Source organism: Aedes albopictus, chromosome 2 (assembly GCF_035046485.1).
Source record: "Aedes albopictus strain Foshan chromosome 2, AalbF5, whole genome shotgun sequence".
NCBI classification, from domain to species: domain Eukaryota; kingdom Metazoa; phylum Arthropoda; class Insecta; order Diptera; family Culicidae; genus Aedes; species Aedes albopictus.
The window spans coordinates 447,489,538-447,514,303 of NC_085137.1; the positions used below are offsets into that span (position 1 = coordinate 447,489,538).

The 24,766-nt window shown below is 35.7% G+C and overlaps 1 protein-coding gene and 1 long non-coding RNA gene across 6 annotated transcripts in view; one reads left to right on the plus strand and one right to left on the minus strand.

Annotated features, from left to right (window-relative positions):
- The window catches only part of LOC134288583 (uncharacterized), a 280,379-nt gene that overhangs the window by 89,131 nt on the left and 166,482 nt on the right, over positions 1-24,766 (plus strand). The window lies entirely within an intron of this gene.
- Positions 2,649-21,012, minus strand: LOC109420175 (RNA polymerase-associated protein Rtf1-like). The gene has a single exon (XM_062853833.1). The coding sequence runs from the start codon at positions 5,078-5,080 to the stop codon at positions 3,188-3,190; it is 1,893 nt and encodes a 630-aa protein (XP_062709817.1). The 5' UTR covers positions 5,081-21,012; the 3' UTR covers positions 2,649-3,187.

The window sequence follows — 24,766 nt, forward strand, 5'->3', positions numbered from 1 at the left end:
ATTATTTTTGCGCGTATGCACATTGGTCGGGCTCCATACAAAGGGGCGGCCAAAACTCTCAAAAAACGAAATTGATATTTTTAAACTTTATTTCACCTTATAACAAAGATAATGTATTGTAGTTTTATGATTATTAATTAAAAGCATACCAGCTTTTGTATTTCAATGACATTTTCACTGCCAAAGTTGCCTAAGTCATAAAATTGAAAAATGAATTATTCGAAAAAAGTAAAATAATAATATTTTGAGAATGGAATATATGTTTTATGTTATCCAGCATATGAAAGCTTGTTATTGGACTGTTTGAATGCACGCATGGTGCAAAACTAATATGTCACAAAACTTTTCAAATTTTAATATATTATACCTTAGAAATTTTGGTAGTTTTTAAGTTAAAAAACGGTTCGTGTCGTCACGTGTCGCCGCAATTTCGAATAGCACATCTTAAACATCATGCTTAGGGCTGCATAAAAACGTTTGAATATTTTGCAGAAATTTGCAGTTTTTCAAATTAGAGCTATTTAAAAAGTCATGTTTTTTCTTATATTTTACGTTATTTTTCCATTTTTGACTGAAATAATATTTATTTTCCCACATTTTTCAAACGTTTTGAACAAACTTAATTGGTTTTGATCAAAAGATGATCATTTAATTAAATTCAAATTATTTTTTAACAAAAAAAACGCAAAAATGTGGGGTTTACTGATTTTTACCGTTTTTTGAAATTATTGAAGTTACGTAATTTTTGAATACCCCTTTTTAAACACTAAAAATACTATATAACATATCTAGACAACCTATAACTTTGATTAAACACATAAAAAGAGTTTTGGCCGAACTTTATCTTTTTCCGACCATTGTGGTATGTGGGTGAAAAATAAATAGTGTAGCCTTTCACTAAGGGTAACTTATTTTAAATGCGATGTGTTTCTCTTCGTTTTGTTTTTTATGGCAAAGGAGTAGGTAACAGCACATGACTTTTTTCAAACAAATACTGCTACCTATGCCCAGTCCATGACCACCATGTAATAGCTAGAATGGCTGGTAGCTAGAATGAAATTCTACCTATGACTCAACTAAAAGTATTCCAGATTCATGATGATCATTTTCACACGCATGCAGTATTTTTAACGCATATTCTATGTTAACAGTAAAAATGGGCGTGACCATGCATAGTCACACTCATAGATGATGCCAAGGTGTTTTTTTATTATAGAGGTTTTAAACCACCAAGGTGTTGATGATTCGTCAGACATCGAAACTTAAAGTAAGTAATGCAAAGATATCCGTATACTGAAGTGTACACTGAAAATAATCGACACGCCTCATCCATGTTCTTTTACACGTTAATGTATCGTTTGAAACAGCAAGCTATATTAACGTGTAATTCTTTTGAATCAGATGTTGAATAGTTGAGGTTCCAAACCACTGTCTTTTACACATGATTTTATCGTGTATGACAGTATGTTTATGTATCGATAATGGAAATGGTTCGCCTATAACGTAATGTACATTACCGATCTCGCCCGCGGTAAGTATGTCCTAGCATACTTCATTTTTTGGTGAACAGGGTCCCGCAGGTGGGTGCCTGGTACTGATATTCTAAGAAATTTGACATTTATGATGCCAAACTAACGTGTTTTACACATGATTTCGAAAAGTAGATTTATGACTGGTTTGACACGTTAAATTCAAATGTTTCCCAAGTGGTGAAAATTGCGTTGCTTACTTTAAGTTTCGATGCAGAATTCTGCTCCTTGATTGACCGGAACAACCGAAGTTGCACATACTTAGAACCAATGAATGTGAAAGCTTGGGATTAGCAAACCATTCTCAATGTGCACAATTCTAGTGTTCAACATTTAAAAGTCAATAACGGTGCCGGCCACGTACTTACGGTCATCGGGTAAGGGGAAGGAATGTTAGTTCAACAACCGTTGTTACTAGAAACTGTGGAATCCACAGCATCCTCACAGCTGTCACGGGAAGGAGTATTTGTTAGTAGGGAAAGGTAGAGTGTAGATCTTGGAGCCACTTTTGGTAGGTGATATGATCTACTAGCTATATGGAAATACATGTGGTGGTCTTCGTCACGGTTATGATTTATTTGTTCGCGATGACCACCTCACACATACGTCAATATCAAACACGGCAGTGCATTAATCGTTTACTTAACCGTGAACATTGTCGCACGATTCTCGGTCAGACATCGAAACTTAAGATCGATCAACGATCAAATATGACTATACATATCAATGGTTGCTCCTCCGTGATTGATCTGAGCTGGTACCAATTGCACTGAGATCCAAATGAATAAGGGCTGGGACATATTCTCAAAGTGCAATTTAAGCAGCTCATGCATTTTTTATCAATAACGGCGTTGGGAAGAGAAAGGAATGTTAGAGTGTGCTGGTTGTTGCTACTAAAGACCGAGAGCACCACTGCATCCCCACAACCAGCACAGACCGGAGTATTTGTTAGACGGAAAGGATGGGAGATCTGGGAGTCACCGTTGGGTCGGTGATGCGATCTATGGATAGGGGTGTTCGTAAGGTGGTAAGGATTGTGTGGTGATTACTATGAAGGACAAGCGGCACAGTTTGCTTTGGTTGCATAACTTGTAGGCGTTATATACACTGTGCTGTGGAAGTTGGAAGTTGGTTCTAGCTGTGAGGTTTAGTTCACTAGCGATGGCTATGAACATATGAATATACATGAGTTGTATATGTAGAGAAGAGAGAGAGAGAAAATGGATAGAAAGATACAAAGTAGGACGAAAGGGACGGGCCAGGGATTGAACCCATGACCTTCTGCATACGAATCAGAAGCGGTAGCCACTAGAGCACCAAGCCCGTCATCTTGGTCAAACATTGAAACTTAAGTTGTATACAAAGTGCTCAAACCAGCCATGTTTGACGTTTGAAAATTTGTACGTGCATTCGAACCCTGTTTTGCAGAATTTAATGAAATTTGTAACGCTAAATGGAATGATGGTTTTGGACGAAAAACTCCAAGGAAGAACCACATAATACAACATTGAAATAAAAATAAACATGCTTCATTCATTCAAGCATGCATTTTATTAATTTAAATAAGCAACATTTTTCTATTTGTGCGGTGTTTTATCATTATCATCCTCATTTTCCAATAGTTATCATGTTACAGTAGAGATAACCGTTGATGTTCATCAGATAAAACCTCGCCTCTTCTTGTACTCTTCGAGGTTGAGCGATCGCTTCAGACTGGATTTATTGACCGGTTTCTTCACAGCTTTCGGAATTAAATTGCTGGAGCCATCCGAAAGAGGCGCGTCTAGAACGATATCGAAATCATGCAAAGAGTACATGTTGTTGTCCGCACTGGAGACAGGCGTCGTCTCATCCGCTTTATTTTTTCGCCCCGGCGGGGGAGGTGCTGGAAGCGCCTGCATCTGACTGTTTGGGACTTCCTCTTTCTTGTGCGATGCCTTGAACGACATCCGCGGCTGCGTTGGACGCCGCGTGAACGGATCTTCGATTCTCTTACCTCGGGTGGCCCAAATTTCCTCCTTGATGGCCTTTTCGGCGTCCTCCACGTTGCGTTTCCTGTTGCGATCGTTGATGTAAGATATTAAACCAATGCTACTGCTGCGGTTTCTGTCCAGAGTGCTGGCACGCTCTTCGAGCTCCATTATTTGGGTGTTCAAATCGCGTGCCAGTTCATCCTCTCCTCGGAGTTGCGCTGCGTCACGTTGCATCATGAGCTGTGTCTTTTTCATAGCGTAGTTGGTTGGATTCACCCGGAATCGGTTATTTTCCTTGATGAGCTTGTCGATGTCGGTGTCCTTGAATTCGTACTGTATTGCTTCATTAAACGCCCGCTGCTTTTTCTCGATGGTGTCTGCATAAGGCAATGCCGTTCCGGTGGCCTCACAGGCACTCAACCAATTCTGATATTCGCTGTCGCTAAACTTCTGATTCGAGATGAACTCCAGCCGGAACACCCGCTCCTGGCTGCCATGCTTCAGCCGGAACCCTTTGTTGGTGCGACACTGGCCAAGTTGATAGATTTTGCCCGTCTCCACAACCCCAATGATCTCCGCCACTCGATAGACTGGGCTTCCGTTGTTGTTTCCTATGTTGATCCTAACGAAACAGTTCTGCACAACTTGATTGAACATCGGGAGCGTAATGGAGCGTTCTATCTTGTGCCGCGAGATTCGTAGTTTCTCGAGTTCCTCCTTAGTGCTAATGGCGGCCGGTTTCCTCTCTTTGGAGTCCCACGTTTCTTCATCGATAGAAGACCGGCTATCACTTCCGCGACCGCTGCTGGAACCAGCCCGCGAGCGTCGATCATAGTTTTTATCATCTTCGTTATCGCTTACCCAGTCATCTAAACAGATGTCGTACGCTTCCTCGTCACGCTTGGCTTTGCCTTTTCGTTTAGCTTTCAGCATTGCCATGGCATTGTTTCGCTTGTTGTCTGTTCGATTGGCTTCAACGTTCTTCTTTCGCTCTTTGGAACGTTCCTTCAGGTTGCAATGGTTCGAACTAGCGGGAGCTTTTTCTGGTGAAGAATGGGAACTGTCACTGACTTTTCGCTCGGCCTTCTTTGCCAGTCTCAATTTACGTTCAATCTCCCAGCGAGTCTTCATGGCTTCGTGCCGCTCGATACGCTCGAAAATCTCCGTTTCTCGTTCTTTCTCCGACAAGGCGCTCAATCTGGCCCGATCTTTTTCGTCTCCCATCATCTTGTCATCATAATCACTGAACTCCGAATCACTACTGCTACTTCCACTTTCGTCATCTTTTGATTGCGAAGCAGATATGTGCTTCACCCCTCGCTTTTTGCACTGCACGGATGTCTCTGGTCCCGAATGATCCTCCAAGTCGGAATCCAGCCTGCTGGTTTTCCTTCTCTTGGCCAACGATTGCAGCTCAAGTTGCAGCTCCATACCGGATTCAGAATCACTGCTGCTTTCTGAATCGATAATTGGTTGACTTTTCCTTTTCACCATATTAGATTGAAACGGACGAATTACTTTCCTTATTGAAACTGCACAACTATGTATCATTTTCAGCATTCGCATACAGCTTTTCATACTGAGTAGTTAGCTAACTAGAATAAGTCAATCGAGCATATCCTATTTGTGGATACCTACTAATGAAACACCGTTCTTGAAACAATTACCTAAACAGGGTAGCATGTTGAAGGTGGTGCTGGTAGATCCACAGGGGAGGTTGGAAAAAAATACGGTGGGTAGATTCGCAATACATATCAGGCATAGCGATCGAGGAGCGTCAGCCGCAAAATCTATGCAACACGCATGCAGAAAAAAATATTCAAATATTCAAGGTGCCTTCTTCAGCCAAGATGATTCCTTATTAAGCGTGCACCTCTTTGTCCATCGCCTCGTCGAAATGCTCACTTCCATCTGTAATAATGTACTAGAACACGCTACCTTGCTTTTCAACAGAACATGAAATGCCCACGCCCTTATGAGCACAAGGAAGACACTGGATGTCCTATTAGCGGAGAGAGGCTACAAGCGAAGTCAAAACTTGCGTTGACAAGACTCTGATTTTTTTGGTCGTTTTAGCCTTCGAACGTGAAGTGCTGCAAAAATACTCGGTGATAAACTGGGGAATGGCATCTCGCGGCATGCACTACGAATTGTACCAAGTATATAAAATAATGGATATACTGCCCTCGGACGCATAAATGTCACATGTTACAATAGAAAAACGCGAGAAAGACACATTTGAAGTTTCAAAATAATCATTGACTATTGTCGCATTTGAATGACTTCAACGCAAAAACTGTCGGAACATGTTTAAATCCAGATGTTGATAAAATATTTCAAAAATTCTTATAAAAATACATATGACTTAGGACATAAAAACCTAAAAAATGTCGAAATATGACATTTATGCGCCTGACGGCAGTATAGTGAAGCGAATAAAAACGGCAGGCTGCGGTGGACTGAGTATGTAGTTCGTATGCCGGAGAAACAACAAATTTAAACCATCTTGAGCAGAGAACGAGGAAAGGGTCGTCGGCTTAGTAGTACGCCACGCACACTCAGTTTCTTGCAATTGAGAACGACCGAAAGGACTCTGGACGTTCAGGGCGATTGGCCCATAACCGAGACCAGAAGTGGAGGTAAATGCTGCATTCGGCGTACACTCACCGCCACGAGTTGTAGCTCATCAAGTATCAAGTTAGTAATAGCGGAGACAACTATAAGCCAAACTTATGAGTTTGCTCTACGGGTAAAAAAGTTGCTGGATCCCGTACCCGGCAGATGAATGCAAACCTCCATATATGTAGAATTTCTAATACCCGAAAAAAATAGTCATACCCATACACAGGTAGTAAACCACCATATTTGCGTACCTACGCTACAAACATACAGGGGATACTCAAAATAAGTAGGACAGGTAAAAATTTCACTTTTCAAAAAATGTTCAACTTACAGTAAAAATTTGAGAATATTTGATGCCCTTTTCGAAAAGTTACAGCGAGTTGAACATTTTTTGAAAAGTGAAAATTTTACCTGTCCCAGTTATTTTGAGGATCCCCTGTATAACGATTTTCCAGTAGGGGTAGGCAACAAGTCAAGTTTTTTTTAACGTATCATGCAGCATGATTCATGCTATGTACCTGTATCGATGTGGCTACTGCTAGCAAAATTCAAACTCTACCTACACAGCAAAAAGTAATGAAATTTCAATGGCATGTAAAACATCACGCATTTAAACGTACATCACTTGAATCGAAAAGATCATTTAAATTTAAACAAAAATCCATGCACATAATAAGAGCATTGATATACATTGATTTTTCAATTAAAATAACTGTAAATTTCAATCATCATACAAACTACATACTAGCGCTCTGATGTTGGAAAGAGTATGGCCGTCGCGTTGAATCTGAGTGCTTCTGAAGTGCTACCCCGAAAGTTATTTTTATTCCTAATTCTTCAGTCGTGCGGAGTGTTACGAAGGCGGAACAAGAATTATCAAGGTCATTAACAGGTAAGAAATTCATATTTCATCCATTAGGCAGTGTAACAAATGAACACTTTTCAGACGCGCGCTCACTATCGGTAATCACCAGCTGAAACGCCATCAGCAGCAGCAAGACGCCCTGCACCGAAAACCGAAATTTTGTTGCTGGATGCGGGAAGTGCATAGATCCTAGTAAACAACTGTGTACCTGAATAGTTTGATACCGAAAAGTGCAATTATTATATTGAAATAAAACGTGACATTCATTTATTAGTTTTAATTGCTGCTTCCGACTGACGGGCGGGGAGGGATATGTGAATCATGAAAACAAATCAAATGAAACAACACACACCCACGGAGAACCGCGCCATGCAGTGCTCACTTAAATTTCAACGACGTTTAAAATTACACGTCAGTTCATGTTTTCAATAAATGTAAATTTCAAATGCGATTTATTTTTGTGTTTATTTTCATGCTCCAAATATGTGCATGAAAATTCACTTAAAATTACATTTTAATTTTAACTGTGTATGATCAAATCTTGGTTCAAACTGATATTTTTCCATGACTCAGACGTGATCATCATTCACAAGCGTATGCGGTATGCAGCACCTTTATTCCATTATTCAAAACCGAAGTTTTCGGAACTTGAGTTTTTCAGTTGAATCATATTTTTGATAATAATAATTGTACTCTACTTCCCTGACAAAATTTTTTAATAAAAGCACCAGAAAATACCTATAACGATTGAATTACGATAAATTCAAGCCTAGTTTCATCATACACCTTAAGCCAAGCCGCATTTAGAGGGGGACTTGTCTCCGGGCCCTCATAAAATCTCATTCCACGAATGTAAATGTGAAACAAGAAAAAAATGTACTACAACAAACATTAATTCTGTCGAATATTCATAAAGATATTCTGAAAAGTCTTCCACAAAATGCTGGAAGAATTTCAGGAATATTTTCGTTACTTTCTGTCGCACGGTACGTCTGAACTAGCGGATTATAAAAATTGAATGTACATCAGGATTCTTTCCACAAAATATCAGAATTCATGCTATATTATCGTATGCGGTCATCGGGGAAATTTTGATTTTAGGTTGTTTTAATACAAACTTGCATGAAATTTTCATTTTCGGCCAATTTCTCTTCTATACAAAATGTATGAAAAAAAAACCATCGAGAGAAAATTTTAAAACCTTTTGCAAATGAAAACATAGCTTGAACTCTGCTTGGTAGAAAGTAACCCGATGTTCATCAAATGTTTATAATCTGCTGGTTCAGACATAGTATGTGTCAGAAATGCTCGAAAATATTTTCAAAAATTTTCCTAAGAATTCTGAGAAGAATTGCAGGGAATTAAGAAGATTTGTTTATGGATTCTATAGTTTGATTTCACTTAGCAAGCATTTGACCTATTCACCTTTTGATTTTTTAGGGAAACTAGTAGGAATTTTTGAAGGGTTTTAGTTCATAGTTGAGTTCTTGAGAGAATTTCTTTTTCTTCTAGGATCTTGGATGTGACTTACATATTGTGAACACCAGATACGCAATCCATAGATTCCTTGAAGAGATTTCAAGCATTTTTTTGATCTGGGCCTTTTTGAAAGATTCTGTTTTCGACAATGTTTCACCGAAAAAATGAAGCTTTCACAAAGATCCAGTGTTCTTAGGAGTCAAATTCGTTGGATACTTCCCACGGAAAAAAGTTGCTCTGCTATAATTATAACAATTAGATTTGAGATTCGTCCACAACGTAGCTCTTGTGTTCTTTGAAGCTATCAGTTTGATCTTAGCGTTACATGTTCTCCACAGTTTCTTCATTAATTTCTTTGGGATTTTTTTCGACATTATTTTGAAAACTCTTAAAATACCATTTACAAATTTCTTCGGACTTTTTTCAATCTTTTCGGCATATTTCCGTATTTTCTTTCTGGCGATGGCGCATAAGGCGTTATTCCCTTGAAAGCTGTTTCTAACAACTTTAATTTCAAAAAAAAAAAAAAGAAAAATAGAAATAGCATTTAAAATTTCTTGGGAAATTTTTGGATTATTTATTAACACTTCCTTTTTATACAAATTGCTTCGGCAATGGTTTTAAAAACATCTGTAGAAATTGCTCCTACGATAATTGCTTTGGGGTTAGCTTTCTCTCTGATTTCGTTCGACAATTTCTTTGGAGGCTCCTTTAGTAATTACTAATAAAATTTCTTCGGCACTATTCTGGAAATCTCTTTGCCTATTCATGCAGGAATTAGTTAGGTTATTTTATTTTCCTTCGAAACCTGATTGGAAAAATTCCCTGTATTTTTTGTTTTTTTTTCTTTATTTTTTTGGATTAAGTTAGTCAAATATTCCTTAAACAATTGCGTTGGACATTTTTCAGGCAATGCATACGCGATTTCTTCTATTATTACCTTATCTTAATTTCTGTGTGAATTTTACCAGTATGATCTTTTTGGTAGTTTTTTAAATGCTATTTTCCTATAATTTCTTTGGAAATTCGTTATTTGGCTACTTTGAAAATTCTTTCGTCAATTCATTCGTAAAATTTTCTGTGATTTTTTGGAAATTTCTATAGTATTCTTTCGTTAACTTCTTTCGGAATTTCATCTGTCATCAGTTTGGAAATTCCATTTGAAATCATTTTACGAATTAAGCAACCTAGAATTTTTAATGGAATTAACAAAGAAATTTCTTAATTCTTCGAAAAGTACTACCTGAAAAATTCCTGAGAATTTTCCAGAAAATTCCACAAAGAAATTTCCTAAAAAGTTCATATAGAAATAGCTTTAGGCATTTTTAAGAAGTTGGCGAAAGAATTGCCACAAAATTCGCCAAAGGGAACTCCCAAAGAACTTTCAAAAGAAAAATATCTGAAGAAATAAAAAAAATAGCGAAAATGTTTCCAAAGACAGTGTCGAAATAATTCCAAAAGAGATTGCCAACGAAAACTTTAAATTATTGTTGGAACAATTCCCAAAAGGATTCCCAAAGTGATTTCCAAATGAGTTACAAACCAAGTTTTTCTAGAAAATTGCAAAGACATTTTCATAGAAATTCACATTGAATTGGTCGAAGGCATTGTTGAAGTGAGTCAAAAATAAATTGATGAATGAATTTTTAGAGGCATAACTGAAAAATTATTAAAAATACCGGAAGAGTTTTCTAAGGCTCTACAAAAAAATATTACCAAAAAATTCTTAAAAGAATACCTGAATTAATTCCCTAAAAAAATTTAGAAGGAAATGCCAAAGCATTTGCCAAGGAAATTCACAACAAATTTGGTGACGGAATGGCATGTAAAAATCAAACATCAATTACTGAAAAAATCGATAGGAATTACTGCAGTATTTTAATAATAAATTGTTGAAAAAATTTCCAAAAACAAAAAATGCGGAAAAAAATTCCCAAGGGAGTTGCTAAGATTTTTTTCCAAATTTCTATGAAATTCCGTTATTGTTTTTGAAAGATAAATGGAAATGCGCGTATCTGTCAAAGGGTGAGCAAAATAGCGCGGAATTATAAGGTTCAAAACTGATTACACTCATTCGAAGAGGGTATTCTGTTTAAAGGGTTCAAAAAATCAGCACAAGATTTATTTTTATGTTTATTATTGTGAATTTTAATTAAAGGCTAATTCTACATTTCACAAAATTTCATGACATATCCTTTCCTTGCTTCTGGGGCTTCCAAAGATTTTTCCATTCCGTGAGTACATGCTCCAAATCTATGAAGGAGCTAAGCACGCTAAATGAATGTTAAATTGATGTAATTGTATATCTCACGCCAAGGGCGATTTTCTGGCGAAGGAAGACACTGAAATATTTGGATGTTCTAATAGCAGTGACAACCACGAATCAATCGTTTAATATTACTCTACCTGTAGAAAAAGTTGCTGGACCACGTGTCCGGCAGATGCATGTAAACTTTCATTTAAACCTTGACTCTGTAAGTAGGATTGCTAACGACCACATTCATAAAATAAATACCCATATCCATTCACAGGTAGTTAAGCATCATATTTACCTACTACAAACATGGAACGTTTTCTTCAGCAATGTGTTCATATGGCCGTTGCAAGCAAAATTCAAACACTACCTATGATCAATTTGATACTTCCCGAAAATCAGATGTGATCATTATTAACGAGCCCATGCAGCACCAATTTTTTCATCATTTGTAACCAAAGTTTTCGAATCTGCATCGTACAGGGGGTGGCCAAAAAGTTTGGGATAGGCAACTTTTTTTTTCTCTCATAAAAAAGTTTAACATGCTGTAACTTTTCACAGGGTGCATCAAAAATTCTCAAAATTTAACTGTTTTTCAACCTGTTATATGTATGTGTATTATGTGCATCATTGGTACAAATTTGAGCTCGATTTGTTAATTTTTCACGAAGCTTCTCGTAAAACATATTTTTTTAGGCAACTTATTTTTGAACTGTCATATCTCGGTAACTAGTGAACCAAATTGAATGAAATTTTGAACGTTTATTAACAATATAGTAATGCTTCACAAGTTATTAAAACAAAGACACTTTTTGATAGTTGGAAAAAGTTATCATGGATTGACACTTTTCTGATCTTTCTCGAAAAAAATACATTTTTTATATCAATGTCATTAAATTTTAGTTTTGATATCCAAAGATTTTCTTCTTCTGTTCTCGAGATATTTCTAATAAAACGTATTGGAGGCTATTTGGATAAAAGGAAAAATGCATTAAGCATTTTTTGTGTGGTATTGTAAATTTGACTTATTTTCCTCTATATGGGTAAAAATTTCAAACCGGTATATTTTAATTCGTCGTGAGAAAATATTACATTTATAACGTCGCATCAAGTATCAATATATTGTTGATAAACGTTAAAGTTTCCGAGATATGGGAGTTTAAAAGTTTGTTGTCTAAAAAAAGTGTTTTACCACAACGGTTCAAATTTTTGATGCCTCTATGAAAATTTACAGCATGTTAAACTTTTTTGTGAGAGAAAAAAAAAATACCTATCCCAAATAGTTTGGCCATCCCCTGTATGTAAGCCGTTCTGGATAAACTAGAAAAATATTGATGCCAGTAATGTTTCACTGAAAAAAAAATATGGTAGATTTCATAAAAAATATAACTTTGATCTCAATTTTGATTCACTACGTTGCACTAGTGTTCTTCGCAGCTGAAAACTTGATATAATCTTTGTATATCTCACGTTCTAGGAAAGTTTCTGTGGAAATAATATGGTAATTTATTTGCAAACTCCTTTCACCGTTTTAGGAAAAGCTGCAACTGTTTTGGAAACTTCTTAAGAAATTTCTTGCAGCATAACTACGGCAAGTCCTTTGGTAATAAATTTGGGAACTTCATTGACATTTTTTGGGTAGAAATAAGAAATATCCTAAAAATGTCATTTATTATTTGCTGATTTTGAAATATCGATCGTCGACATTTTTTGTAGATACACAGCATGATGGATTGACGATCCTCACGAATGGAAATTGGAATCGGAAGTGGTAGAAATTGAAAATAATCATGATATTTTTTTATAAAAAAATCATGATAATTTTTATAAAAAATCATGAATTTTCTCATCTTTGCTTCTGCAAACTTCTTTGAATTTATTGGATATTTTTTTGGTAATGTCCTTGGAATAACCTCTGGCTGAATATCTGCAGAAAATTCTTTCTGCAGTTTCCATGGGTTTTAAGGACTGTTCAATTTATAAAACGGACAACTTGCTTGTGCGATATCTTTTTAATTTTTCAATAAAATCATTATCAGTTTTTTTGCATAACTTTCTATAGTTATTCTCAAATGTAGGAAAAATATAACATTAGGCAAAATGTCCTTTTTTGTCTAACTGAAGCGGTTTTCGTAAAACATCAATAAAAACCCATTTCTCAAAATTCGACATAACTTTCCACATACTAAACATGCATATGTTCATTAAATTTTTAATGTATTGGAATCTTATACTACTCTACTAAAGGTAAAGCTCAATAGTTGGTAAGTAATAACGCACCAAGCAGCATCCAGCTTGATACTGTAAGTGGCCTTGTTTATAAAGAAATTGTTAAAAAATATTTATTTAAGTCCTGTGATGCAATAGCACAACGGATTCGGCTCAAAATTTGTCCAGAGCAGTAGATTACTGCTTTCTGGATGATACAGAAGAAAAAATTACTTTTAATTGCATTCTTCATCAAAAATTTAATCCATAAAGATGATCATAGTAAAAACTGCATATTTTTTGCTCCATTGATGCCGATTTTCGACTCTAGCAAATCTTGTTATTATTTATTTTCAACAAAGTTGATTCTATGTTATTGTATACCTTATTCAATAACAATCGGATGTAAAATTTTATATTTTCAACATCATTGTTATGTAAAATTTGCATTAGGTTGCATTGTTATTTGGAAGAACCTTCAAAGAACGAAACTGATTCGATTACTGTGCCTGTAAGGGCACACAGTAACCAAACCAGCAATGCTATTACGTAGCAGTTTTCTGCATTTGAAACCACATCATTCCTACTTTCGACTGGATGTATAAAAAAAATTGTTTATTGAATATGTTCATGCCCTTTTTGCTTTACAATGAAATTTTAATCAAAAAATCGAATCTCACTTGAGACTTTAATATCTCAATAACTAATGTTCCAATTGAGTTTAAACTTCGCCAGAATGTTTATTACTCATGCTGCTGCAGCATGGCACATACTTTTCTGACAATCAAAACGATATACCATATGTGAACAGTAATTTTGTGTATATTTTCAATTTTCAGCAATCGTAAAATTCACCTCATTTAACATCTGGCCGATTTTCTATGAAATAAAACTATTTTTATCCGATTCAAAAATCATTACTATAATGACAGAGGATGTACTGAACAACGAAACAAGGGTGGTTAAATTTGAACTACGCGTCTTCTTTTTATAGCCTTGTAAAGTTGTCCGTTTTATAAATTGAACAGTCCTTAATGCAACAAATTTTGTTGTTTTTTTAATTCATGTTTTAGGAATTCATTCAGCAATAGTTTTGGTATTTTTTTTTTTTTTTTGATAGATTCCTTCGAAATTTTTTTCCGATAATTTCTTTCGAAAATATCTCTGGAAATTTGCATTAGCAATAGATATTTCTTCAGTTATCCCTTTGCGAATCCATTTGGTAATTTCCTTTCGGAATTCCGTCTGTCATTACTGCTATTTCTAAAGTAAAATGATATTTCTGAATATTTTTTTTTATCGTACCAATTTGTTACGAAGGTGCTCAGAATTTAATGAATTTTTTTTTTTCATAGTTAGGGTTCACATATATATATGAACAAAAACTAAATTGAAAAAAAAAAAATCAGAGTCGTCCAAGTTTCCGGAAAATTCCAGTGGAAAACAAACATTTTCCACAGACACCACCTACTTTGAAAAATAATAACTCTAGCACGAAGCATCTTAGGATAAGTCAATTTTCTCAGCAATTGGAAAAAAATACGAAATAAAAATTGTTTCAACAAAATTTTTATCAATTGAGGAAAATCGGTTGGAAAACTCTAAAAAACTATCTAGGAAGTTCAGATATTCTCAAATATAATATTGTTGAAAGGAAATCAATCCATATTCTGTGAAATTCTCAAGATGTGGTTTTTCTCGGTTCCTGGGTTATGACCAATTTCGAGGAAATTGTCTAGATGTGCTATATGAGCCGTTTGTTTCAAAAATCATAACTTAAGAAGCATCGTAGACATAATATTTTTTTTTGTGATATCGTAAGCAATTTTTCTCAGCAATAAAAAAAAACATAAAATGAAAATAATTTTCCACAATATTGAGGAAAATCGGTTGAAAAAACTATTGAGGGAGTCCGGTAAAATTCCCAAAAAAATATTTTGGAAGGAATATAAAACTATAAGATAAGCTATATTCTGTGAAATTTTCAAGATGTGTTTTTTTTTTCGTTCCTGAAAAACAATCATTTTTGTGAAAATTTAGAATCAAGACGGTCGAAACACACCTGGACAATTTCCAAAACTCAGAAAATTCTAAATACTCAGAGCATTCCAGATTGAATTTGGCGACGGAATAACAGAAGGAAATCAAAAAGAAATTGTTGTAGAAATATCTGCAGGGTGTCTTAAATAAATTACCGAAAAAAATTGCAAAGTAATTGTCAGATGATTTATCTAAATGAATTTCCACATATGAATGCGAACCTCGATATATGTAGAATTTCTAAAACCGCAAAAAATAGTCATACCCATACACAGGTAGTTACCCACCATATTTGTGTACCTACGCTACAAACATATAACGCTTTCTCCTGTAGGGGTAGGCAACAACTCAAGATTTTTTGAACGAATCATGCTACCTAGGTCCATGTGGCTGCTGCTAGCAAAATTCAAACTCTACCTATGATGAAACTTATATTTTTCCGTGATTCAGTCGCGATGATCATCTTCCCACAAACTATCAAATTCATGCTATATTATCGTATGTGGAAACTTTTGAAATATTTCATCGGGAAAATTTTATTTTTTAATTTTTTTACATACAAAGTTGCATGAAATTCTCATTTTCGGCCAATTTCTCTCCTATAAAAAACGTATGGAAAAATTTTCCCCGATAGAAAATGTTGAATCCTTCTGTAAATGAAAACATAGCTTGAATACTGATGCTTGGTGGAATGAAACCCGATGGGCTATAAATTTTTATAATCTGCTGCTTTCAACATATTATGTGTCGAAAATGTTTTCCATAATTGTCCACATCATTCTAAGAAGAATTGCAGGAACCTTTATCGGAGTTGTTTATGAAATCTATAGTTTGATTTCACATAGCACATAGCATTTGACCTTTTGATTTTTTGGGAACTAGTAACTCAGTCAATTTTAAACCAATTAACTTGATTTTTAATACACGGATAGTACTAATGGTGCCTACATGTGTACAAAATTTCATGAGAATCGGTTCAAAATTGACTGAGTTATAGCACAAACCATACCCGTACAGGAAAAAATATAAGAATCGGATGTATTGAGAACAACCGATACGAAATGCATAGATTCCTTGAAGAAATTTGTGAAGAAATTGCAAGCATTTTTTTTTTTGTAAAAATGTGATTTGAGCCTTTTCGAAAGTTTGTGTTTTCGGCAATATTTCACTGAAAAAATAAAGCTTTGACAAAGAATATAATTAAGTTCTAAACTAGTTCACAACGTTGAGCCAGTGTTCTTACAGGAGTTAAATGCTTGATGTAATCTTTGTGTATCTCGCTTTCTGGACCATATCGTTGGATACTGTCTTCGGAAAAAATTGCCCAGAAGTATAAAAGCTCTGCCATAATGAGAACAATTAAATTTGAGATTCATCCACAACGTAGCTCTTGTGTTCTTTGGAATTACCAGTTTGATCTAATCGTTACATCTTCTCCACAGTTTCTTCATTATTTTTTTTGGGATTTTTTTCGACATTACTTTGGAAACTACCATTTACAAATTTCTTCGTATTTTTTCTAATATTTTCGGCATATTTGAGAGTGTCCATATATGACGTAGCATTTTAAGGGGAAGGGGGGAGTCTGTAAAAGTATGACGAGTCATGCATTAGGTATGGAAAAACATTTAATAGTATTTTCTTTCTTAACTCTTTCAATATTATTTTTCAAAAAAAATGTCGTGGCGCATAAGGCGTTACTCCTCTGAAAGCTGCCTCTAACAACTTGAGTTTTGAATAAAATAATAAATATATCATTTAAAATTTCTTGGGAAAATTCCCTGTGATTTTTAGGTATTTTTTTTACTTTTTTGGTTTAGGTTATTTTTAAAGCCTACGGCATTTCACTTAATATTCTTCAAGCAATAGCTTTGGACATTTTTCAGGCAATGCATACGGGATTTTTTCTATTATAACCTTAGCTTAATTTCTGTGAGAATTTCACCAGCAGTCCTTTTGGTAATTTTTACATTTTTTCCGATAATTTCTTTGGAAATTTGTTATTTGCCGGCTTTGAAAATACTTTCGGCAATTCGTTCGTAATTTTCTGGAGAATTCTATGGTAATTCCTTCATTAACTTCTTTCTGAATTCCATTTGCCATCAAACTGAATTCCATTTCAAATTATTTTACGAATTAAAAAAATATGAATTATCAATGGAATTACCAAAAAAATGTCTAAATTCTTTGAAAAGTACTGTTTGAAAAATTCCTGAGAATTTTCCAGAAAATTCCTAAAAGAAATTTCCAAAAAAGTACATGTATAAATAGTTTAAGACACAATAAAGAAATTACCGAAAGATTTTCCAAAAGAATTGCCACGAAATTCGCCAAAAGGCATCCCGAGGCAACTTCCAAGGAACTTTCCAAAGAAAAATATCTGAAGAAATAAAAAATAGCGAATAAGTTTAAAAAACACTACCGAAATAAAGAGATTGCCAACGAAATCTTCAAGGTATTGTCGGAACAATTCCCAAACGGATTCCCCAATTGAGTTGCGAGTGTTTTTTTTAAAGAAAGTTCCAGACATTGTCAGACAAGTTCGCAATAAATTTGTCAAAAACATTGTTGAAGGGAGTCAAAAATAAAATGATGAAGGATTTCTAAAAAACCAAAAAAAGTTTTCTTAGTCTCTTCCAAAGGAGATTGCCAAAAAAAAAATCTTTAAGAAATTTCTGTATGAATTCCCAAAACAATTTTCAAAAGAGTTGTCAAGGAAATTGTCGAAGGATATGTCAAAGCATTCGCCATGGATATTCACAATAAATTTGGTAACGGAATGACAGCAACAGAAATTACTGAAAGCGTTTCGATAAAAGTTACTGCAGGATTTCTATAATCAATTGCCAAGTAAATTATAAGGCAGTTGTCCGATAAATTATTAGTGGAATTTCTGATTGATTTTTCATAATAATAGCTGTACCATGTAATTCAGTTTTTACTTTTATGTTTATTATAGTCAATTTTAATGTAAAGCACAATACTACATTTCATAAAATTTCGTGACATATCCTTTCCTTGCTTCTGAAGCTTTACAAGCATATTTCATCATTCCGTGAGTCATCCTTCAAATCGAAGAAGGGTATAAATACGCCCAATGAATGTAAAATGGATGTAGTTTTCTCACGCCGAAGGTGTTTTTCAGATGGAGACACTGAAATATTTGAACGTTCTAATAGCGGAGACAACCACGAAACGATCGTTTGAGATTGCTCAACCATGTGTGAAGAATTAGCCTAAGTTAACCCTCTAATACCCATTTTTTTTATTTTGATCTAAATATCATTTTTCGTCATCTAAAATCGATTTAAACATGTTTTGGAAGATGATTCTTTTTAATTCTCGATTTCGTTAATTTCAGTTTTTGATTTTTCTAATTTTTATTGCACATTCCCACACTTTTATATTTTTCCTGGAAGCCAATTTGGGGAACGGATTTTTTGAGATGAAAACATTTTGAGATTTTATGATAATTGTTGAAATATTATTATTTTATTTTCCGTGTAATTTTAAGGAAAATAATTTAAGAGTGTATTCGATTCCCTTAAACTATTAAACAAGGATAGAACGATTTGGGAAAATTTAAAAATAAGTTAATTGTAGCGATTCAATACAAAATAAAGAATGACTTCTAAAAGGTGACAAAACATCAATTTTTCAATGGTTTTTAAAAAATGTAAATACGCTTTAAAACACACCAAACACCATTTTGAGATATACAGAACAGTCCTAAATTTCAGAAAAAATATAAAAAAATGATTTTCCACGAAACAAAAATTACAAAAATGCTCAAACTATACCCCGTCTAAAGGCGGGATTGGGTATTAGAGGGTTGAAATTCACAAATAAAAAGAAATTAAAAAAAAAAGATTGCTCAACCTGTAGAAAAGTTGCTGGATCACGTGTCCGGCAGATGCATGCAAACTTTCATCTAAATCGTGACTATGTTAGTAGGATTTCTAACGACCACAATGAAAAAATACCCATATTCATCCACAGGTACCGTCTACCCTCGTTGGTTTGACCGCATCTGATCTGTACACTTTTTAATTTGACCCCCTCTAATCTGCACATCGTTCAAACTAAAAATTGTTCAAACGTCATTCTGCTCATGGAACGGGGTGAAACGGAATGCAGAATCAAAACAAAACAGCAAAAAAAGGTTACCATCATTGTGTTTTTCGATGCCCAAAGGGTTACTAGAAGCTTACATTAAAAAATGAACCCCATTGGTTTGCATGAGGTGTCGTTCAAACCAACGGGGGTTGACGGTAGTAAAGCAACATATTTACCTACCTCAAACAGAGAACATTTCCCACCCAACAATCAATTTCATATTTTCTCTTAATTCAGAGTGATCATTATTTACGAGCGCATACAGCATTCGAATCGACGTCGTATGTAAGCCGTTCTGGATAAACTAAAAACAAATTGATTTCATTAATGTTCCTCTGAAAAAATGGTAGTATTCACACAAAAAATACAACTTTCTTAATTTTTATTACCTACTTTGCGCTAGTAGTGTCCTTAGCAGCTGAAAACTTGATATATTCTTTGTATATCTCACGTTATTTGCCAATACGTAGGATACTTTTTTCAAAAAGGTTGCCCAGATTAATAAAAGAGCTGTTAAAAATTCGTCCACAACGCGAATGGTGTATTTTTTTAGCTATAAGTGTATTCGATGCGTCATACATCGTTTCTGTAGTTCCTTCAACATTTTCTTTTGTTTTTTTTTTCATTTTCATTGGAAATCCTTGCCACAATTTCATCTGGAATTTACTTTGAGAATCCTTTCGGTAAAAAACTACGAAATTACCTTCGGAAACTCTTCAAGCAATTTCAAATTCCTTAAAAACTGCTACAGTTATTGTTTTGCAATTATCTCCCTAATAATTTTCAAAATTTCTCTCAGAAATAATTTTGAAAATATCTGCGGCAATTACATGTCAATTTCTTTTCAAACTTCTTCCATCATTTTAGCAAATGCTGCAACTGTTTTGGAAACTTCTTAAGAATTTTTTTCCAACGTTTCCGTTGAGAATTGATGCGAAAATTCTGTTTTTTTGGCAATGTCCTTGAAATAACCTTTGGCTGAATAGCTTCCATAGGTTTTTATGCAACAAATTTTGTTTATTTTTAATTTGAAAAAAAAAAAACTGGCGTTTTCTTTGTAAACTCTTTGGGAAAATATATTGGAGCTTTACTAGGCACTTCCAATGGGACTTTCTCTAACAATTTTTTTCTGAAATTTCTGAAGTGGTTCCACCTCCAACTTTTGGGAATTATTCCAACAATAGTGGCAAAAAAACTCATATCCTCCATCCACAGGTAGTTAACCATCATATTTACCTACCCATAAACATAACGTACGCTCCAACAGAGGTAGACATCAGCTCAAGATTGTACGTGTGTCAACGTAGTTGAGGCTTTCCACGGACTAGCACGGATCCATTTTAATCGATGTTTTTAATTTACTTGATATTTTTGTATACTATTCCTTTTCATGTGAGAAACCATTTTTTCATATCAAAAGTTTATATTTGGTATCGACTAACTTTCAAATAGGGCCTATGAAAAAATGGAACACAAGCAAATAAAAAATTATAACACGGAAACCGCTTGTTCGATCGGGAAGGTGTCTTAAGCAAAGTTGTAGAATAATATATGGCGGCTCTCAGAAAAATACACATTGAAAAATTTATTTAGTTTTTCTTCTGAAAAAACTGAATTTTGTTACTAAAAATTAAATATCTCAAAAAGTTATTTTTTACCTTTGTGTTTTTTTGTGAGAATAAAGTTCATTCTGTTAGCTATCATCTGTAAAATTTTTATAGTGGTAAAAAATGTACAAAAAAGTTACGGCACTTTGAACATTTTTGGTTGCGTGTTTTTTTAGAGTGCATGACGAATTTCCCGCAAACTAGATTTTGGGGTTGGCAGCACCCTCTCAGATTTCAATGGAATTGAAGACTATGTACTTTAAAGCAACGTTGCATACTTTGTTGTTTTTTTTTTAATTTATCTACACTAATATTTGAAAAGGGCTTAAGTTTTTGACTATTTTATTTATACCAATATAACTTAAAAATAACATCCCTGGCCAAGTTCGCAGGGGTTGACGGTATTAAAGTGAAGGAGTTTCATTTTGTTTATTGTAATGTAGTGTTCTTTAGTGTAACATATCACCTTTTTAACACTTTAATGCGCCTCCAACGGTTCATCACGAACCGGCTGCTGCAGATGGAGTATGGCTGATCATATGCATCAGACATGCTCGATAAACATGGAGGATCCGCCAGGGCTCATTAGAGTCTATTCCCAAGCAATAGATCCAAGTCGGTTGGGTTTAAGAAGGTTTTGATCGTTACAAATCCTAATAAAAGTATTGTAGGATTTGTGACAGGTTTTGGAACCTTTTACAGCCAACTGACTTCAAAATGTTGTTTGGGCTCTATTTCCCACGTTTCTCGGTTGATTTTGATTAGTAATTCATTAATGTCATAGTCGCTTTTTCGAATTTTTAGAATGTTAGTTGGTCATATTCTCTTTAAATAAAGCAATTAAAATCGACCGAAGAATTAATAGTGGGAAGGAGATTTGCAGCACTTAATTGTGCTGATAGATTCGAAGCTAACGTGCGAACACTTAAACGCATTGTTGACGTCAATGCGTTCGACGTGACATTTTGGACAAAAACTGACTGCTTTTTATTAACTGAACAACGTTACTTGTGTATGACTAGGTTGACATTTCTAGGCTACGCTTGAGAAAATGACATGGTTTATCTAGGTAGGACCGATAGGACAATTGAACGAATTTGAACATTTTTCATAGTATTTGTAGGGGGACGAATACATAATAGTTGACAAGCAATCTTTATTATTTTAAAATTTTATTGCAATCAACTGACCAACTTGACGTATTTTTGTTTATCTCTTAGATGGCATTTTGACACCAACAGAAAAATATCAGAAGTTCAGTTGCATATTTCTGTGGGTTTTGGACCGATGACAATTTAAGGACACAAGAGATGAACACAGAGAAGTAGGAAACGATTAGCGAAATCAAGAAAACAATTTGACACAGGATCGTTTATATTTTAACATACAGGGTTTGATTGATTCGATGAAAAAAAAAAACAAACATACGAAAACTGACTTAACGAGAAGAAAAACATATTGAACCATACCACAAAATCGAACAAGACAACAAACACAAACCGTGTGACCATAACACTACATAGGCAAATCCTGACTGACTGACCAATTGAAAACTTTCCAACCTTCTACCGTAACTTTCTGAGTCAGTAGTCCGCCGCCGCCGCCGGTCAGGCTACCCGAGCAGAAGAAAATAACAAGTGAATAACATATCAAGGTATTTATCTTAAATACTACCATACCTTGATATGCCCTTCGTTAGGTGGTAATAAGAGGCAAAATAACATAAATGAATACCAAAATTTTGTATAAATAACACCTAGAAAATAACAAGCCTTGTTATTTCAATAATGAATGCATACCTAAAATTTCAAGTACTGTATTTGTTATTCCAAAGTTAATGAATAACAAACTAATAACATTTCTTGTTATCAACTGTTTCATTTGTTCGATCACTTCATGTTGTAATAGCAAATCTTGTTCTTCAGCTATTTTCACTGTTGAACCAACAAATACTACATCAATACCAAATTCTGCTCAAATACCTCCAACTGTTATTGTGATGTTCTCATAACATTTCGCAAAATAACGCAGCAATAACAATTTTAGGTATTAGAGCACATGTTGCTCTTCGCATGGTATTTGTAAGGTATGCCCTTCTGCTCGGGTAAGACCGGGGTGGCCTCTGCTGTACATAGTAGCCGCCTCCATTCCACTCGGTCCATGGCTGTTTGTCTCCAGTTCCGCACTCTGCGTAGGGTCCGCAGATCGTCCTCCACTTGGTCGACCCACCTAGCTCGCTGCGCTCCACGTCTTCTTGTACCGGTCGGATGACTCTCGAGAACCATTTTAGTCGGGTTGCTATCCGACATCCTGATGACGTGACCCACCCACCGTAGCCTCCCGATTTTCGCGGTATGGACGATGGTTGGTTCTCTCAGCAGCTGATGCAGCTCGTGGTTCATTCGCCTTCTCCAAGTCCCGTCTTCCATCTGTACTCCGCCGTAGATGGTACGCAACACCTTCCGTTCGAAAACTCCAAGGCGTTGGTCCTCTGCACGTAGGGTCCATGTTTCGTGCCCATAGAGGACGACCGGTCTAATCAGCGTTTTGTAGATGGTTAACATCGTGTTACGGCGAACTTTATTCGATCGTAGAGTTCTGCGGAGTCCAAAGTAAGCACGATTTCCTGCCACAATGCGCCTCTGAATTTCTCTGCTGGAGTCGTTGTCGGCGGTCACCAGCGAGCCCAAACACACGAATTCATCAACCGCCTCGATTTCATCACCGTCGATATGAATTCGGGGTGGCGGGCGCGGTGATTCCTCCCTGGAGCCCTTTACCATCATGTACTTTTTCTTCGACATATTAATGACTAATCCGATTCGCCTGGCTTCACTCTTTAGTCGGATGTACGTTTCCGCCATCGTCTCAAATTTACGAGCAATAATATCAATATCATCGGCGAAACCAAGCAGCTGAACGGACTTCGTGAGAATCGTCCCACTCGTGTTTATCCCCGCTCTTCTTATTACACCCTCTAAAGCAATGTTGAACAGCAAGCACGAAAGACCATCACCTTACCGTAACCCTCTGCGAGATTCGAAGGGACTCGAGAGTGTCCCTGATACTCGAACTACGCACATCACTCGATCCATCGCCGCCTTGATCAACCGTATCAGTTTATCCGGGAATCCGTATTCGTGCATAATCTGCCATAGCTGTTCTCGATCGATTGTATCATACGCCGATTTGAAATCGATGAACAAGTGATGTGTGGGCACGTTGTATTCGCGGCATTTCTGCAACATAGACGGCGGCATAAAATTTGAGAAAGTATCTTGTAGGCAGCGCTCAGTAGTGTGATCGCGCGGTAGTTCCCGCAATCCAACTTGTCGCCCTTTTTGTAGATGGGGCACACGATACCTTCCATCCATTCCTCCGGTAATGCCAAAGACCAAATAAAGACGTAGCACTTGAGCTCAAACCAGGGACCACATCTAGTACTGCATTCGGTCCCCCGGTCCCCAAATTTGACAGATCGAAGCTCACCCTTTTTCGACTTACCTTGCAACTTGTGTTCTTTCGATATTTTTCTTTAGTAGGCTATGTTACAGTGTGAATGACACTAACAGAAGAAAACAAAATGGTCTAGAAAACACCGGCAAGTAATCAATCAGACTAGCTTGTTTTTTAGGCCAATTTATTTCCGTCGTCCGGCCATCTGGTGATCCTTATACGATATGAAAAACACGGTAAAGTTGAAGGGAAAACAATATTTGTGTCCTCTATGGGGTTGATTACAATATAATTATTTCGTGGCCGGAAGTCGGGCGAGTTGTACTGGACCCTAATGAAATCGCCCTGTGAAAACTCAATGCTTCGATTTGAACGAATCGAAGATGGCGGGGTCTGCTGAATACTCTACTAAAGCGGAAACAGTCGCCGGAGGTTTGTGCTTTCCTCGTAGCTTGACGCTCTGGTTGGTGCCGTAGATTTCAAAGAAGATCCTTCTGCATGATAAATTGCAACGCTTTTCATCAAAAATAAAATAATTCAATCCTACATCCTCAATTTCATCTTTATTATTTATACGTAATTGGCATAATTTTAATTCAAATTCACTGAAAAAAAGG

Bases quoted from the DNA above. Each gene is read 5' to 3' on its own strand.
- LOC109420175 (XM_062853833.1), bottom strand. From the start codon at position 5,080: ATGAAAAGCTGTATGCGAATGCTGAAAATGATACATAGTTGTGCAGTT.